At 46.2% G+C, this 18,864-nt stretch overlaps 1 protein-coding gene across 1 annotated transcript in view; it reads left to right on the plus strand.

Moving 5' to 3' along the window:
• The window catches only part of LOC144155690 (nucleolar protein 9), a 48,089-nt gene extending 32,877 nt beyond the window's left edge, over positions 1–15,212 (plus strand). The window contains exons 9-11 of the mRNA XM_077687292.1: positions 198–374; positions 10,559–10,702; positions 14,796–15,212. Coding sequence (XP_077543418.1) covers positions 198–374; positions 10,559–10,702; positions 14,796–15,056 — 582 coding nt within the window. The 3' untranslated portion in view covers positions 15,057–15,212. The remainder of the gene's footprint in view (positions 1–197; positions 375–10,558; positions 10,703–14,795) is intronic.
• Positions 15,213–18,864: the final 3,652 nt, after the last annotated feature.

Here is an 18,864-nt window from a genome sequence, read left to right on the forward strand (position 1 = left end):
TCCTTCTAGGAAAACGCTACAATAAGGTTATGACCAGCTATGGTACACCTTGTGGCGTCGTGTGGTTTTGTTTGCCCACTCTTTCGAAATATAACATAAAGCTGGCTATTCGCTGCATAGTTTGGAGCATTCTGTGGGGCGAGCAGATTTGGCCAGATTGCATTGCCTACTGCAAAGCATGTTCTGTCTCTGTCCAGGCTCTGATGAAGACCCTCCATTGTGCTGATCCTGAGGACCGGCGTGTCTTCCTGGCTCCTCTCATTCTTTATATGACAAGGTACGAGGATTATGAGCAGGCAGAGCCTGCGACAAGCGAGGTGTACCAAGGAAGCCTGTTGCTACAACACCTGCTCAGTTTTGGAAAGACAAAGAAGGTATTTGTTTTTGAGTCGTGTCTTGTGTTGCAGCCACTAGGTGGAAGACAGGTGTGGCCTGCTGCGTCATGCATAGGTGTGTGTGTGTGAAGGGGGGATTTGAGGGACCAACACTCATTGGTGACTGCTCTGGTGCACAAACGGAGTGGTGGAGCAGCAGGTTTTGAGCTAACACAAGCAACTTTCGTTTTGTGGTTTTACAGCAAAAGCTGTATAGGGAACACTTTGCAGCGTTACGATGATGTTAAATGCTAGCTGTTATGTGAGTGTAACCAAGATCACATGCATGTCAATTCTTGTGCCAAATAATGCCTGTAAATTTCATACTAATGCAATTACAAAAAAAACTAATGATACGATGCTTGGCTGCCAAGATGACTGGGCAATCTGGAAGAGTTCCACATCATTTATTACCATAGCAGCCACATGATGTCTGGGAAAAGAAGTGCGGGAAAACTTTGCAACGAAATTGTGAGCAAAAAAGTTATACTTGGCACAGATGCCGTTGACTACCCATCTGCTACCCAGCCGTTGATTGCGCTAGTTCATTTAGTGTGTTCAAATTGCCTCCGGGCAAGAGGCCTGTGGCCGCACTGTATTGCATCGACATCCACTTCATGCTAAGCTGTCTAGCATGCAATTGTCTAGAACATGACGCTGGTCACTTTGTAACTTTTGTCAATTTGTTGACAAAAACTTTCGATAACCTGTGCATCATTATGTGGCTGATCTTCTAAAAAGCAGTATAGTTGCAGCAGCAGTGTAAAAAGTAGTGTATTGGTGGACACATGCATGTGAGTCATACATCAGATATAAAATCAGGTCATTCATTCCAAAAATTTTAATTGTATAAGCAGAATCAAAAACTATATAAATTATATATATAAAATTAAAAATATATTGCCCCAGAACATTGCAATATTTCATACCTGTACTGACGAATGTTACATTTTGATCATCATATGACACTAACCAATTGATAAACTTTTTCTATGCAACAAGATTTATCGTAACCTGATTGTGCATACTAAGATGGGGTAGGCAACAGTTGATTCAGTGATGAGGTAACTATTTAAAAAAATCAACACAAAAAATTCAAAAACATGAGCAAAAGGGCATTCAGGGAAGTTCTGGACTTCAGCAACCTGCCGGGGTGAGACAGTTGCAGATATAGCACAGTTTCGATACAAATCCGTTTTCCTGCGCCAAGCCGCTCCAAAAGCATGAAAATTCCGAAAATTGCGCCGAACTGCTCCAAAGCAGCGCGAAAATGAAAAGCAAGGATTTTGACGCCCACGTCAGTTTCAATGGGGTGAAAATGCCGACTTCACAACGTGGATTTTCCAAACAGCCCCAAGGTGACTATGCTTTTAGAGGTTTGATCGTTTGATCAATCAATTCATCAATAAACAAGCATGAGGAACAGATAACAAAAAATGTCCCAAAGGTTGTTTTCTAAAAAGTCACATTTTCGGATGTCACGTTTTATATTCTGTATGTTTCCAAAGTTTCTTTGTCGAAAACCATTGTAAATTGCCATTGAAAAACACTATGTCAGCTGAGTTGATAAACTATTTGCCGGAGTTGACGAAAAAGAAAATTTTGGGGCGCTGTATCTCCGGGCTGACAGCACCGGGTGCCGCCATCTTGGCATGGTTAGATTGGCCGAGCTCTTGTATTTCACTTACTGGTCGCTTTTTTTATCGTCTCTCAAAGGCACGCAAACGACAGCCAAAGAAAGATGGTGAAACGAAGGACACAATAGCGTATAAAGTGCGACTGGCTCTCTGGCCGGGTTTACTGAAACGGTCTTCCCGATCGCTGTTGTAAAGTGGCTGCTGCATAGTTAAGGAGCATGTTGCGCTTTGCCAATTTTTTCCCTGGTTTAGGTTACGCGGGCGGCTAGGTCCCGTTTAGACATTTTATGTGTGGCAGTACTGCACAGTGACGTTATCGCGGCTATAACGCTTTGAACGTGCGCCAGATTACGGGAAGTTGCGCGGCTCAAAAGGCAGAGTTCATTGAAAACAACGTGGTGCTTGCTGAGTTTAAAATACGGTGCGTGTCTATAATTCGGGATCGGGAAGCAAAATTTTACTCATGATGTTGTAGAACACTGAGTTATTACTGTGTGACAGCGCGCTTGCGAGCCGCGGGAAGTAGACGATCGATACACCAAAAGTTGTGGCGCAGGCTGCATTGTCACAAAGTGTTCGGGCAGCGCCCACTAGTGGGACTTTTGAACTGCAGTAAAAAATTAATAATGTATCTCAAGTGATATTTAATGCCAAAGGCAAGGTGGCCAAACATAGCAACGTTACTAAAATTGCAATTGGGGTGAACGTGGACCTTGGGGATTAAAATGAGAGCTCAACTGGTGGGGCAATGACTGTCGCCTCACTTTGCACAACTTTTGCCGTGGCTCTACACTCATTCGTACAACACAGTCCGGGAATAAAAAATAATAATTTCAGTGTTCAAATGGTACTAAAAACATTGACACAATACAAGTTTGTTTTATTTGAAAGATTAGGCATTTTATAGTGCCTTCAGAGCTTGTCTGGCAGCAAACGATGCTTACCTGACGTACCTGACATACCTGTCAGATTTCCTGAATTGTCCGATAGACTCCCGAGTTTTGATGGTTTTGTGCGAGTGTACGACAAACAAAAATCTCCCGAATACGCACCTGTGTTTGGCGAAACCTTTCTCCCAGTCTGGCCACATTGCACCGGAGCTAGCTGACATTAATCCAATCAATCCTACACCAATTGACATTCTTGTCAGTGGAGAGCCTAAAAATCATAGTCAAGTTGAACTGGTCAGAACCACAGAAACGCTGAATGAGAGAGGCAGTTCATCATAGTAAAAAAAATTGCACCCAGTTCCGAGCATCCATGTCTGACACAACCCTCAGTCATGTTCTTTTGGTGAAGTGTCGCAGGGACAAATATTTTTACTTGACAGCATTCCCAGGACTTCCTGAAAAGGCAGGGCGTCAGCCACCTCAAAGATTTTTACCAATTGACCTTTGGTTTAGCTTGTTAGTAGTTAGGACAAAACAGCTCAGTTCCTGCTCTTAGTCACTAAATTAAAAATGCGTGCAATTTATTCCATTCTGTTGCTACTAATATTTCTATCCCTCACCCCCTTACCCTGGTCAGGTCTCCCTAATGCCATCCTGGCAAACCTGACAGGTACGCACTGAGAAATTACACAATTTAAGCCAAAATTTGAATTTTCTTGCTAAATTGTGTGTTTCGTGACGTCAGCGATGTCATATCCAGGGCAGGTATTTAAAATGAATATTATGTCGGCCAGGGCTGCAGCGAATGATGAAACGTGTTTTGTTGCTTCGTTTCTAGATGGCACCACAATACTGCTCAAGCGTGCTGTCTGCACCTGCTTTGTTTTTAAAAAAACTGGATTTGCACCTGGCTTACTTTTCATACGGTTGATATTAATCGTTTCGTGAAACACTGGGTATGCTCAACAAACAGGGTCATGTAAGACAATGTCGCTTATGGCAATTGGTCAGTGTCGTGTGAGACAACCCAAAGCACCGGACTGCTGTGCAGCTGTAACAAGCATAGTGTGCGCAGTACACACTGGTGCTTCTATGTTTATGTGTGTGTTTGTAACTTCCATTGTTTACCCCACCATTCTTACTGCTATAAAAAGAATATGCATTAAATTTAAGTGCGAATAGCTGGTTCTGCAAACTTATAAGCCCTGCTTAACTTGTGTTTGCTTTTGCTGGTCTCAGCCAATTGCACAGCTGCCCAAAATACATCGTAGGTTCTAGTGCGGGAAATGAGCTAGTGGGTCGCATGGCCATTCTTTTTTTTCCCCTAATTATATACATTTATCTTATTTTAGTGAAGTTTGCATTAAAGGGACACTGAAGTGAATTTGTCAAGCTCCCGTTTTTGCTTGGACTGCGTAGACTGGCTCAAATTAGCACACTTTTCATCGTTTATCCGGTTGACAAATCGGTAATTATTTTACAAAGCGCGAAAGAAGAAAAACTACCATGCGCGGTTTGCGGCGGCCGCACCAACTAAAGCTGCGACGTTAGGAGGAGCGGGCACCGTGATTGGACGATGCCCAAGGTGAGCAACCAAACAAGTTTCGGTTTCGGTTCTGTAAAACACAACTGGTGGCGTTGTTGGATGGGCATTCTCAATAACTCAGTAATCATCGTACCGCGCTTCTGCCATGTTGTCAGCTGTGAAAATGCATAAAGATAAGCCTCCCAGGACGGCTTGGAATCGTAGCATTCACTAGCCGAGGCCTACGCAGTGCATGGACGCCCTCCGCGTACCCGCAGACGCCCAAATGTCATGCGCTTTTCCCCCATATTTGGAGCTTGCCTCACTCATGCCTGTACCGTAAAAAGCGTGTTCGCACCAGGCCAAGGGTCTGTTCATTCTGGCCTGTGCCCACTGCTCGCAAGCAGTCGGTGCTTATGGCAACAGCACGCCAACGAGAACTCACTAGCGCGCCAGTGCCAGCCTGCACGCGTTCTGTGAACTAGTTCGTGGAGCCATGAACGTTGCGGCCCAAAAAAAAGGTGAAGTCAATGTAGAAAACATCGGCAGAAAACGAAAAAGTTAACTTACAAAAAAAAAAAAAAAAGCACGTACCCGCGGGGACTCGAACTTGTGACTTGCAAAACACTTGCGACAACACACCTAGCGCCCCAGACAACTAGGCCACGAGACCGGCTCAGCCGACGTTGGTAATATAAGGTATATATTGTACAACACGTTTACACTTTTATTTAGTTTTGGCATTTCAAGCAGCTTAGGTGACTATTTGTTGTATTGCGCTCGTGCAGTAAGCGTACCCCGAGTTTCCACAATAGCTCACGTCTAGCAACTGCATTTCGTAGACGGAAAAGCGTTCGCAGATGCGTAGTCGTGCTGCTGACCGCTGTGGTTGTTCGCCCAGCTCAAAAAAGTGCTTCCCGCACCCTAGTTTTACGCTGTACGGTAAAAATATCAGTTGGTTTTATTTCCTTAGTAGCTATATTGACTTCGCTGACTCTTCTCCCGCCTTCTAGAGGCCTTATATTTTTCTACTGGCATACCAGTCAGCGAAGCGTCGCATGTGCGCTTGTGCAGCGCTTGTGTGAAGCGACCTTGACTTGGAGCTAGATACAGTGTACAAACTTACCAAGTAAAGAAAGGCACATTCTTCCATTCACAAACGTGTCCTGGCTTCGTTTCAACTGAGCGAACGAATTGCGACGACCTGTCGGCGGCCGGCGGACGAAACGCTGGGCCGACTGACTCTGTCTGAAGGCCGGGGAGCCGTGCAGTAGCGCAGCCAATTGCGAGCTCGGCACCTCCTGACGTCACACGAAAAACGCCACAGAAAATGGGCGAGCGTAAAGAGAGGAGGACGGCATATTCGAATTAATTTTTCTACTAAATAAAATCGCGTAAACGCGCCCAGAGTGGTCGAAACATGGCCTGGGGACTCCGGGCTACAATTTGCGCTAGTAATCCCGCAATGTTTACATATCACTTCAGTGTCCCTTTAAAAGTGGGGTCGGTATTGTTCTAACAAGGCAATTTTTCGAATGACCCAAACTTGCATTTTGTCTTCATGGCCCCTTTAATTTGATATTCTTAACAGTTCTCTACGTTGTCTATGCATACAGTCTCAATAAAATTTACGAAGTTTGTAAGAAGGTAGTGCAGTTTCATACCTTGTGATACTTACCGTAAAGTTCCGAGCGAATGCCCACCCCCAAAACATCACCCACCCTCCTTTAGGGGTGAAATAGTATTCAGTTTACTAAAGACCCCAAAGATTGCCCACACCCTAAAATTGATGGCTTTAGCGCTGATGAGTGAACAAAATAAATGCAAATCATCTATTCATCTATTGATGCGGTAACTATTTGTCCTTTGCCCACTTGAGCCGAAAGTTCACCTATCTGGTATTTTTTCTTGATATCTCCACTGTTTTGGTTGGCAGTGCAGCCACTTTTTTTCAGTTCTTCACTCCTGACCCGAAAAATTGCCCATCCCATATTTTTCACTGGATATCTTTTTACTTTGGGTGGGTGTTCTTTCGGAACTTTACGGTAGTTTTAAAAGAAAACATTTTCCAATGGAAGTTTTAGTGTGGTGTGTACTCCAAACTGATTAAAAAGTGTACTCTCTCTCTCTCTCTCCTCTCCCCCCCCCCTCGCTACAAATTTGATTTTTTAGGCTCCTAAGATGATGTACTAAATGTTAACTGCTCCAAATTGAGGTTCTTCTGCTCCAAAATCTAGACTTTGCTGTTCCAGAAACTGCTACCAAATCTGTTTCAGCTATCTCTCCCCAGAGCTTGGCAAATGCTTAAAGGGGTCATGCAGACAAAATACAAGTTTGTTTTATTCGAGAGATTTAGTATTTTATATGGGCCCTAAGCACTTGTTCGGCAGCAAGCGATGCTTTAATCACTGAGAAATTGAATATTGTAAGTCAACATTTCAATTCTTCGGCTAAATCGCGTGTTTTTGTGACGTCGAAAAAGATGTATTAAGAGCACGGCCTTAAAACTAAACATAGACTGCTGACCAGGTCTGCTACCATCTAACAGGTGCCCGTTTGTTTATCTTGCTTATCGCCCACTTTCATAGATGGTGCTGCAATATGTACTGCTGAAGTGCCAGCCAGTCTTTGTTATCTTGTTTATTTCCCACTTTCATAGATGGCGCTGCAATACTGCTGAAGTTAAAGTGCCTCGATGCGAGCATTGGCATCAAGGCACCCTAGCTGAAGTGCCAGTTGCTTCTGGCCAGACTTCTACACCTGCCATATTTTTATTACAGTCCATATTAATTGTTTCCTAAAACTTAGCTTGTCCCGACAAATATGGTTACGTAAGCGACCATGCCACTTGTGTCAGTTGGTCAGTGTTGTTTTAGACAAGTCCAGCGTGTCCGACGGCTGTGTTGGCGGTGTCAGTCGGCAAAGTGGCAAAGTGCCGCACTAACTGCTTCGGTGTTTACGTGTTTGTTCGTAACTTAATTGTTCACCCCAGAATTCTTACTGCTATAAAAAGAGTGTGCCCTACATTTAAAAGCCAACTGCACCCAAATTTTCGACAAGGTAAAAATAATGTCACCTAATAGTACACATAAAAAGAGTGCGTTATGCAAAATACTACACTTCAAACATGAACGCGAGCGACGCAAACGGCTCACGACATTGGCGTTTTCAGAACCGAAACTGAATAGAAAAGGCGGCCATTACCGGCGGCCCGACGTGGCGTACGTGATGGAACGGAAGCGGCCGCGCTAGAACCGGCGGCCACTCAGGGCCGTCTTCAAATGCACGTGGTAACGCCGTAGCGTCGCGTTTCACACTGTTATTTCCGCAGAAGAACCCCCACTAACGTTTGCCCAGGATAGTGGAGTTAGGAGCAATCCCAACATCACTTCATTATCAATCGAAATGAAGTAGGCCGTACGACAGTTATTTTTTTAATCAGAATAACTGCCATTGTAGCAATCCTTGGCATTGCGAGTAAGAAAGCGGGCCCTGATTTACAAAGCTAGTGGCTCGAATGGTATCGGAAAGCAGCTTTGGTTAGCTGGCGCCTCGGCTGTCACATCGCTCTCTTTGAAGGGAATAAACCACACGTGGGAGGAGATCAATCACTATTTTTACTATACATTACATCCAAACAGCTTCGTGAATATCGGCCGAGTATTTTCCCCCTGTCTTCACACCGAAAATCAAATTATAAAAGGGGTCTAAAACTATAAGCCAGTTTCCCCAGCTAAATGATACACTAAAACACGAAAAAAGTTAACTATCTACCGCTGTTTTCTACTTTCACCAGAGACATGTGCTGTTAAAAACATTTTACTTCCAAGTAAACTAATCTAGCACTCTATAAAAGTAAATACTTCGTTCCGAAATTGAAAAAATCAAGTTTATTGTTTATGAGAGGAGCAGTTTCGTTAGCTTTCGCACTCGCGAAGACGAGGGCCGATATTTGTGTGGATGTATTTGTTACCACGAGCTGATTTTGGTTCACTTAGCGAGCGAGGTAAAAGTCGCCCAAATGTTTATACCCACGTGTGCAACAACTCTAGTTAGGTCGCAAAACTTTGAACAGGTCTAACGGTTGGAGGTGGTGTTGGCCGAGCCCAAATATTGAAAATATCGGACGCGGAAGTGTAAGGGGTCAAGAATTTATAAAAAATCCTTTTTTTTCTGTGATAGATGCAACAGGAATGACAAAGTGCGACATGCAAGTGTGCATGTCGCACTTTTTTTTTTTTTTGTAGAAATATTATTTTCAAGTAAAAAGAGTTTTGCTAGCTCCAGAACGTTCACAAGCGCGCGTATAGTTTGTAGGCTTCTAATCTCTTTTATTGCACTGAAAAAAAAAAAAAAGGGCGGATATTGCTACCTATGCTAGTTTGAAACATGTGGTGGCGACGGTGCTACAGTGCGGTGGATTAGCAGAGAAACTACGGGCGAACGCGTCCCTGTGCCCGGTGGAGCACTGTGCAAGTCGCCGGGGAAGTGCCAGCTCCACCGGACAGGTTCCCCAACCTCCGTCACAGGCCGCTTGGAAGTTGTTTCGGCGACTCTCCGCCAGATGCAAACGTCGTCTGCACGGAGCTATTTTGAACGACGGTACCTAGTGTGCTGTGTGCCTACGAAGCTTGGGATTGCGCCAAGGTGATTTTAAGAGCTTAGACTGCTTATTTGGATCACATTTGGTCAAAGAAAAATTTGAGTGCAGTCGGCCTTTAAAAGTGTAGATAGCTCAATCGGCAAGCTTATAAGCCCTGCCTGATTTGCATTTGCTTTTGCTGGCCTCAGCCAATCGCACAGCAGGGCTTATGGCGTCATAGGTTTTGTTGCGGAAAATGAGCCATTGGGTCGCATGGTCATTGCCTTTCCTGATTATGTAGCTTATCTGAGCGAACTTTACGTTAAAAGTGGTGTCATTACGATTCTATTGAGGCAATCTTAAGAATGCACCAAACCTGTGCTTTGTTTGCTTGGCCCCTGCAAGGTGAAACATGTAGATTGTAAATAAAAATAGTAGGAAAGATTGATTCTTTTTTTTTTTGGGAAGGGGGGAGGGGGCATTTTTTTATGGAGTTTAGTGTTTCGTTTTAATGTCACGTTTTGACATGGGCTGAACTAAATTTTAGCAGGCGGCCTTGCAAAATGTAATGCTATTATAAAGAAAAAAAAGAGAAAAGTCTTGACAGAAACTAGTCAATGGTCCCGAAACACGGTTGCCTTCTTATAAAGCTTTACAGATAGATTCTGAGAGAGGATCCCAATTTTTGTCCTTTAACCGCAAGAAGGTTCTTGAACATGCAAGCTTCCACCACTCCACCGGCACCCACCTATCGAGCAGGCACACCCCTACTGTGCCGTGCAAGCGAACACCTTTCCCCATCCTAAAAAGATCTGCCATTACTCCGCACAAATTACCTCCCCTAGCTGCCCCTTCTGTGGAGTGGATGGCACCTTGTTCCACATGGTTGGTGGATGCTCCAGATGCTCCTCTCATGCTCTCCACACAACCGAATCCTTTCAACTCTTCCGAGCCCTGGAGGTGGCCAGCTCATGCCTGTCCAACCAGCTTCGGCTGGTGGAGCGGGCTATAGCGGCTGGCAAGGCTTATGGGGTCCTGGACTGAGGACTGCACCTTCTAAAAACGCCATTCAAATTTTGCCAGCAGTAAAGATGTTTATCCTCCTCCTCCTCCGTGCAAGCGGCATATTTTTACTATGCACTGCTGGGCTGAGAAGGCGTGCAAGAGAATGAACTCCACTTGCTGCATGGTACTCTCTACTTGAACGGCAAGGGCTGGTGCGAAGTTTTTGTGTGGTTTAGCTTTACGGTGGCAACATATCCATAGTTTCCTCAAAAATTGTGTTTTGATTATGCAATCCTGCCGTGCTTTCGCATCAGAGCCAGCACGAGTTTTTGACCATTGCAAGGCTGTCTTCAGTCTGGTTGCTACGGTTGGGAATCATTGCTAGGCATGGTTCAAGTACCACTGCACATTGCATTTGTCCTTCAGTTTGCAATAAAGATGCTTGTGGCAAACGATTACTGTTATATACAGCGTTTTTTGTTTTCTCAATGTTTCTGAAAGTAATTTGCCCTGTTATTTTTTTTTTTTCTTTTCTTTTTTTATAGGTTGCACAAAGTCTTTTGGCTATGGGTGCCGAACATCTAAAAGCAGTTGCGTGTTGCCGATGTGGCTCCCATGTTTTGGATGCATTTGTGCGGAGTGATCATGTGAAGAAAGCGAATAAGGAGAAGCTTGTCACGCTCCTTAAGGTAGGTGCAATATTTTTTTGACTTCATCCATCAAGTCTGCCATTTGCCCTTATTTTCTTGTAGCGTAATGGGGCCAGTATTTAAAGGGACCCCGAAAAGCTTTGTGAAGGTGGCAATCAAATGCATTCAGGTGGTAGGACACATAACGAGGGATTTTTGAGCCAAGTGTGAGCCCCTGCGTTGTACGGATAATTTGTAAACAATTTTTGAAGATCGCCTTTCTCAGCTGATGAGCGCGACGGCGCAGATAGCCGACCGCGGCTGACGCAACGGCGACCGCGGCTGACGCAACGGCGAAGGCGCCCCCTGATTCGCCTAATTGCCGACGAGGTCGGCCGCCGGCGGCGTCACTGCTATTGGCTTCTGGCTGCTCTTCCTCCTTCCTGCGCGATCCCGAGGCAAAGGCGGCAAAGGCGGGTCCGCAGCGATTGACGCTTGCCCAGGCGCAGGAATGTAGCTAGCGCAGAACGGAAGTCGAGCGTCGCGATGTCACATGGCTATTCCCAGTGTTACCAGCTGCTTTGAAGGAAGCAGAGAGGGAGGAGGAGTCGATTGGCAAGTGGGGAGAGGCGCATTTAATTGCTTCTGGCGCTGCTAATACTGAATGTAGATCAATAATTCCAACGGCATTGCATCGTTATATTGGTGCTACGCGACAATACAGACCTTTTGTAACTTTTTTGGAAGGCTTTTCTGGGTCCCTTTAAGGGCAACGAGCTTTGATGTTGCTCACACTTACCACATCTGAACACTTTCCTTGGCAAATAACACTGCCAATAAATGGAGCTCCTTGTGGACTAGCAGAGGTTACTGGTCACTTCATGGCTCATTTTGAAGGGATGCTAAAGTGTGAAAACTTGTTGTCCTGCATCAATAGATTAAAGTGCCACGTAGAGGAATGTACCTCTGTAACCCCCGTATTCAGAATGCATACTTAACTTATGCCATGAGGGAGCCTTTTGTAAGTGTCTGAAAAGGACTAGAATGAGAAAAGGCCGACACGCCTTTCAGAAACCTTCTTAAAGGCGCCCTTATCAAAGGCACCCTTTACGAGGCACGGTAGGCTCCTGCGAATGAGGCAAGTGCACAATGCGCCAATCCGCACACGGCGCGTGGGCGGGACTTGACCCTTGCGTCGATAGGGAAGGACGCTTCCGTGTTTCCAGCTTTAAAGCGCTTGGATCGGCCAGCTCCGTCCATGGTCGGTCTCCGCAGAGAACTTGAGGCTTTCGCAGCAGAATATTGATCGCTGTTTGCACTACTACTGTGCATAACTATCTGTTGTGTAAATTTTCACCACAGTATCGTCCCCTTTCTCGTATGCATTACTTGGTTTGCCCGATTGGTTGCATTCTAGCAAGTGGTGACTAATCGTAGCTGCACCTGCCGTCCGTTTTTCTACGCGTGGAGGCAGTGTGATGGTGCCGGCGCTGGCCGCATTGCGCGCCGGCCGGGCTGATGGGCCACATCAGGGCAGCAGGCGTTTTTTTCTCGCCGAAAGTGCTTCATTATTTACAGCTTTATGAGTTTCGTGCAAACAATGCGCGAAATCTGACACTTCAGCTAAGCTATCATCATAGTCTACAATGTTGGTCAGAAAAAGGCTAGCCTTCCACCAGAGCGTTTGGAAGTATACTGAACGTGATATGATTGTGCCTACGTCAGTGCCATGCATTGATTCAAGGGATTCGGTAATACTCATTTTGTTTATTAGTGACGAACAAAACACTTCTTGAATGCGAGTAATGTACTCGCAAATCAAGGAAATCGCGAGCGGCCGCTTCTGTCAGCCACCATGGTGTTTGTTTTGATATTGCGCGGCAGTGGCCGCTGCCAGTAGCTTCGATGGTTGCTATCTCGCAGTGAATGTGTTCTCATGATTGGGAATAAAGTTTCCCGCTTAACCCACAATGCATGGTTATTCCGCGTGCTTATACAAAAGCCTACCTTTTTTAACATCTACTGCGTGCTCAACGAGCTTACGGCTCTTTTGGAGCATCGACCATTGATGGAAGAGCCGCCGAATGGGGGTTATTGGTAGTTGAGGGAAGAGGTTCTCTTTGTGATACGATTTTCTAGGCGGTCGCATTAATGTGTGCTTGTGTCACTTCCGTGTTGTGCTGAATTGTCCCGACTGTCATGAGTGCCCTGGGCCAGAAGAACTCTCGGCGCTCGTTCACAGCAGCGTTCAAACGGGCTGCTTTCGGTGCCCGCTTTTTTTTTTTTTTTTAGATGCAATTTTTGGGGGTTGACCTACATTCGAGTTGACTTACAATCGTGTATATGACGTCATATGCACAGCCTAGCGATTCGATTGGCTGAGGCCGGAAAAAGCAAATGCAAGTTAGGCAGGGCTTGTAAGCTTGCAGAACGAGCTATTTTTGCTTAAGTGTAATGTATATTCATTTTATAGCAGAAAGAATGGTGGGGTGAAGCAATGGAAGTACAGAAGTACACGTAAACATAGAAGTACCAGTGCATACTGCTTTTGGTACTGTGTGCACTATGCTTGTTATAGCTGCACAGCAGTGCGGCGCCAGAGTCCTTCAATGCTTCTCTGGTCATGAAACTCCCGGCCAAGTTTCGTACGGGGACAAAGGCTACCGCAAGGGGCGCCACCGCAGATCGGAGGGCATCTGGCGGCCGCTGCTGCTCTGTAGCCAGACTGGCAGGCAGGAACGCAGTAGCAGCATGCCCGTTCGCACCAAATTTTTTCACCACTCACAAAATTACAAGTCCATTTGAGTGGCCCACGATACGTAAAGCGAAAGCGCACTGCTGATAAGGCGGTGAGCGTCTGTTTTATCTTACTCCGTGGTCCGTTCCCTGCCAAGCACGCTCTGACCACACTCCCGGCTGCCCTCCGATCAACACCAGCGCCGCAGCGTGGCAGCGTACGAAGCTCTCCCATAGCGTGATGGCGAAGTTTCATGACCAGAAAGGCATTGAAGGACTGTGGCGGCGCTTTGTGGTTGTCCCACACGACACTGGCCGGTTGGAGTAAGCGACATTGTCTTGTGTGACCCTATTTGTCAAGCATACCACGTTTCATGAAATGATTACTACCTACCATAACAAAAACAAGCCAGGTGCGGAGCATTATGGTGGCGCCATCTAGGAGTACTGACGGTAATCAAGGCTGTGCAGTCCGCTGCAGACTGAACGGTGCACTGGAAGTTCGCATGAAGACCCGGCCTCGTGAAATCACAGCAGGCGTCATGAAACACACGATTTGGCAGGAGAATGAAAATCTTAACCTAAATTGATTAATTTCTCAGTGAATAGAGCATCACTTGCTGCCGGAAAAGTACTGGGGACACTATGAAACGCAAAATCTTTCAAATAAAACAAACGTATTTTGTCTGCATGTCCATTTAAGTTGGGCTTGTGAATACAGGGGTAAGCTGCAGCAGTTGTAAAAAGCAAAAAATAAGAGAAATCATAAAAACAGGTTCATACCACTGCCTCATAGAACTTTCTGTACTATGACCTGTGATGTGAGAGATTGAAGTGGAATGAGTGAGCTCCTTTAATTGTTCTAAGGAAATATGAGTGAGGTAATCACTTGAAAATATAAAATGATTGCAGCCAAAAACCTCTTTTTGGATTGATCTTTCTAAAAGGCATTGAGTACTGTTTGTAAACATTACCAAACAAGTGGCTTCTCTTAAACACCACAGGCAATCACTGCGGTTTCCATTTTTATGTTGTTTTCGTACTTTTGGTGCACAAGCACAGTCAAAACATTCATAAAGGTGATTATGCAAGCTACCATCACTTATTACTGCAAGCATTGTCTACAGCGGTCACCATATAAAGGCAGGCAACTAGGCAAGGTAATGAAGCGGACTGCTGGTATTACTGTGTATTGTTGGTAAATGGAAATTTGTAAAGTGTGGCACCTGCGATAGAAAACCTTGTGTAGAAATTATGTTCGAATGGAAAGAGTGAAAACCAGCAGGTGTGCCTGTGTTTAGACCCCGCTTGATTATGGGGGGGCAGGTCCTCCTGGCTGTCTTTCACCAGAAATGGGTGTTTTGCTATTTTGAATTGTTTCAGTTCATTTACCTTCTTATTGCATTTTTTTTTTCAGGGCCACTTCGAAAGCCTGGCATTGGACAAGTATGGCAGCTGTTTTGTCATGAATTTGTGGGACAGCACAGATATGGCTCAGAAGGTGGCCATTGCAGAAGAGCTTTCTCCCAGGGAAGGCACACTTACATCCTCCGTACCTGGAAGATTAGTCTCCAAGAAACTCAATTTGTACCACTTCATTCACCGAAGAAACGACTGGAATGAGCTCCAGAAGAGTCAAAAGAAGGCCTCTGCTCTTTTCAAAGACATCATCGAGTAGAGTAACAAGCACGTTCACAAAAAGTACAAAAACTGCAAAGTGGAGAAAAGCCACACACAACTCTTATTTTACTGTTTCGGGTGCAAAAGCTACTGCAAGTGTCTTGTGCACTGCTGAGATTTGTATATTTGTCATTAAAAAGTTGTTTTTAGTGGACTGTTGGACTTTGCCAAAGCACCGTAGAGTTTACTTGTAATGACTTGTGTAAAAATCGTTATGGTTTTGTTAACAGTGTATCTTTGCTGGCAAATCAAATATAACCAGTTGGACTTTTTTTTTTTTACTTTGCAAACTGGGTCATCACGTTTGTGGATCAGCTGAAGTTGAGGTTAATTTCTAGTTCGTTCCCCATTCATTTATTCTGCTTCACCCTTCTAAACTTTGTGGATCCTGTCACTCTGCTTGTACATATGCTGTTCTTCTAATACAGCTAGTACACAGCTTTCTAAACAAATTTTGTATGGGTCTTCGCAGATTTCAATGTTCAACAGAAGTCATGTTCGTTTCATTTGCCGTTGGCTGAAATCGCATTGGCTGAAATCGCATCTTTCCCTTCTATCTTCAAGACTTGAAAGTTCCTAACTCAATGTTGGCCACAAAGTTAACATCTGCAGGTCGCACACCTTTTAAAACTACAAGATAATCATTTATGTATTGTCACAGGACGTACAGGTGAACATTCTATTTACAGTATTTACATGGCAGTGATCAGACAGCCAGCGCAAGGTCCGCCAGCCCTTTTTTCGTCGTCGTCGTTGCTGATCTTGTGTGATGGCACTGGGGTATTGCCCACCTGTATCAAAAAAATGTGATTGTCAGCGTTCAGACCAGTAGGGTTTTGAAAGGCCACAGTGCCGAAGTCATCAATGCCATTCCTTGCAGCAGAGAAACGTTCCACTTGGGGTGTAGAGTAGTTCAAGTCCTGTACATCAGCAGGAAAAGTGTAGAGGGGATTCCGAGGTCATCCATTCCTAGAAAGAAACTCAAAATCTCATCTGAATTGTGAACCAAGAAGAAATCATCCAAGCACAATAGCTTAATATGTTTCTGTAGGAATGTAGACATCACACTTTGCCATGAACCTCTCTCTGAAATTATTGTGCTAAAAGGCATGCCTTGCTTGTGGGTTTTTGCTGAGAAAAACATTCTTGCAGTTTGTCCTTTTTTGTAGTGGCAGTAGACTTCGAAAGTGGCAGTGTTGCATGCTTCAAATAAAGCCAAGTCCTTTTTAGCTACGGCTGTAGGGCTCTTGAAGGGGGAAAAATTCTTTGTTACAAAAGCTAAATCCTTCTCGTTGAACATGTAGTTCAACATGACGCTTCGCTGCATTAACTTTCCAAGCAAGTGGGAGTGCCAGCAGCACCATGCCGATGTGTTACTCTTAGTGTTCCTGTATATAGCTTTCCTAGAAGGGCACATACAGGTTCTTCTGTGGGGGAGTTGCAGAGTTGCATACAGAGGCGCAACTGTAGTCGCTTCTGCCTGGCAACGCCATCTGTCTGCTGGTGTTGGCATAGCCATTTTAGTTTACTGCTTCCATGCGAACGGCGTTATTGAATGGGCATCAGCCTGATGCCTCCGAGGAGTTTCAACTTGGTGGTGCCGTCTCCCCTCTGATGCCTCTGACTCATGGGGAGTGCATGGCCCTGCCGCCCCTTCGCAGGGCTGAGCTTTCGGCCTCTGTCGCTCGAGGGCCACCAACGTCTGCTAGATGGCCTCGCGCTGGGCGTCGTAGTCAACCTTCGCCACCGCCTTTTCCAGGCTCGGTGGCAACGCGTCCGTAGTCCCTTTGCTCACTTTGCAGTTCCACAGTATGTGCGCCATGGTCGCCCGGCCCTTGCCGCACACCGCGCACACCACTCGCGTACACCTCAGGGCACACGTGTTTTGCAACCACCGGTGTCCACACCGCTCGGGTCTGTAGTTGACGTAGTGTCGTCGCCTCCTGCCTCGTGAGTTTTCGGTGGGGCGGCGGGTGCACTTGCCTGCCCTCCCGGTACCACTCCGACACCTCCCGGTAGGGGGTGATCGGCAGCACCTCGTCGCGGTCTTCGTCTTCCGCATGTCGGGGGCTCGGGCACGCATCGCGACTTGTGAGCGCATGCGCCGCCCGGTCCGCTCTCCGGTGCTCACCGGCCCCATGTGGGCCGGGAACCACTTCACGGTGACCGGCATCGTTCTGTCTTAGAGCCCCGCACACCCTGGCCGCGCGCGGGGACACATTGTCCATTGCAAAGTTCATGATCGCGCTCCTCGAATCACTCAGCACCGTGGTACACTGTGGGTCCGTCAGGGCCAACGTGATGGCCAGCTCCTCCGCTTGTCCCGGGCTTTGCGCCCGCACGCTGCATGACGCTTGTAGCTCTCCGGTAGTCGCCGCACACACCGCCACGGCGTAGGCTCCCGGCTTGTCCGGGTACCTCGCCACGTTGACGTATCGTGCTCCGTTGTCCGTCGCATGCGTGGCCGTAAGAGCCTTCACCCTCGCCAGCCGTCGCCCTCGATCCACCTCTGGGTGCATGTGGTGCGGGATCGGTGGCACCTGCAACGAGCTGAGCAACCCGCGCGGCAACGGCGATCGGCCGGCACTTCCCTGCAGCCCTCCGCGGTATCCCACTCTTTCCAGTATGTACCGCCCAGTCTTGGTACTGGCTAACCTGACCCGCTGCGCCGTCAACTGCGCCTCGGCCACCTCGTCCAGTGTGTTATGGACCCCAAGCTCCAAGAGTCGCTCCGTACTAGTGTACGTGTAAAGCCCCAATGCTGCCTTGTATGCCCTGCGTATAAGCGCGTCCACCTTCTGGCGCTCCGCCACCTTCCAGTCATGGAAAGCTGCTACGTAGGCTACGTGGCTGACCGCAAACGATTGTACCAACTTCAGCAGACTGGCTTCCTTCATGCCCGCATATCTAGGAATATCCTCCAGCCACGTTAAGATCCGTATATTAGCTTTAATTATTACAGAACCAAAGGAAGATTTGCTGCAGGTCTGTTGTAGACGCGTAAGCATGGACTAATGCTTGCCACGCCTTTCGCGCTAAACGATGTCATTATTTTGCACAGGTACAAGACAATTCTTCGAGCACCGTTTTGTCAAATGCCATTTTATTGAAAGCATGTCCATTTCATGAAATCCGCTTCATGAAACTATTTCGTCGAAGTGATGTCGCCCGTTTCATAAAATGCTGTTTGGAAGCACCGAGAATGATTTGTATTGCTTCTGGAAAATTTCAAGTCCTTTTCCAAGGGATGCATGAAGCATAAAATACTTAATAATTTTAGGGTCGCATAGAAAATCGCGCCCTCTTCAAGCACAAGTCTGTTGGCAACGCGCCACAGAACTGTTGTCTGGGTGGGGCTGCATTTTGGGTTATCTTTACAGAAGTTTCCTTTATATGAACCTTTTTTTCGGTTTTATAGAACCATGTTTTTGTGAAGCTTGATAGCTGAAATTGCCAGGAGGCACACATTTTTTGGGCACTGAAAATTCATCAACCGATTGGCAGAAATCTTAAAACTTTATTTCGTGAGGTAGAAATTTGTTGTATGAAACACTGTACAATGGCATAAAAGTACTAGAATGCAGTCACTTTTTTAGTTGATAAGCAATTGCCATTAAAAAGTGTACTGGCGTGTTTCACTGGGTGTTGGAGATGTGCTTGAGGGCCTCTTCTTTGGCCAGTACAGCTTTTCTCTGATTTGGCGGCTGCTGGCATCGCAGATGCGTTTCCAGCCATTCATGCTGTTGGTTTTGCTCCTGTTGCGTGCGGCTGAGGAACCGCCAAAAGCCGGAGTGTGCAACGCCAAA

This window comes from Haemaphysalis longicornis, unplaced genomic scaffold (genome assembly GCF_048455015.1).
Source record: "Haemaphysalis longicornis isolate Haplotype H1 unplaced genomic scaffold, Haemaphysalis longicornis Haplotype H1 scaffold_1, whole genome shotgun sequence".
NCBI classification, from domain to species: domain Eukaryota; kingdom Metazoa; phylum Arthropoda; class Arachnida; order Ixodida; family Ixodidae; genus Haemaphysalis; species Haemaphysalis longicornis.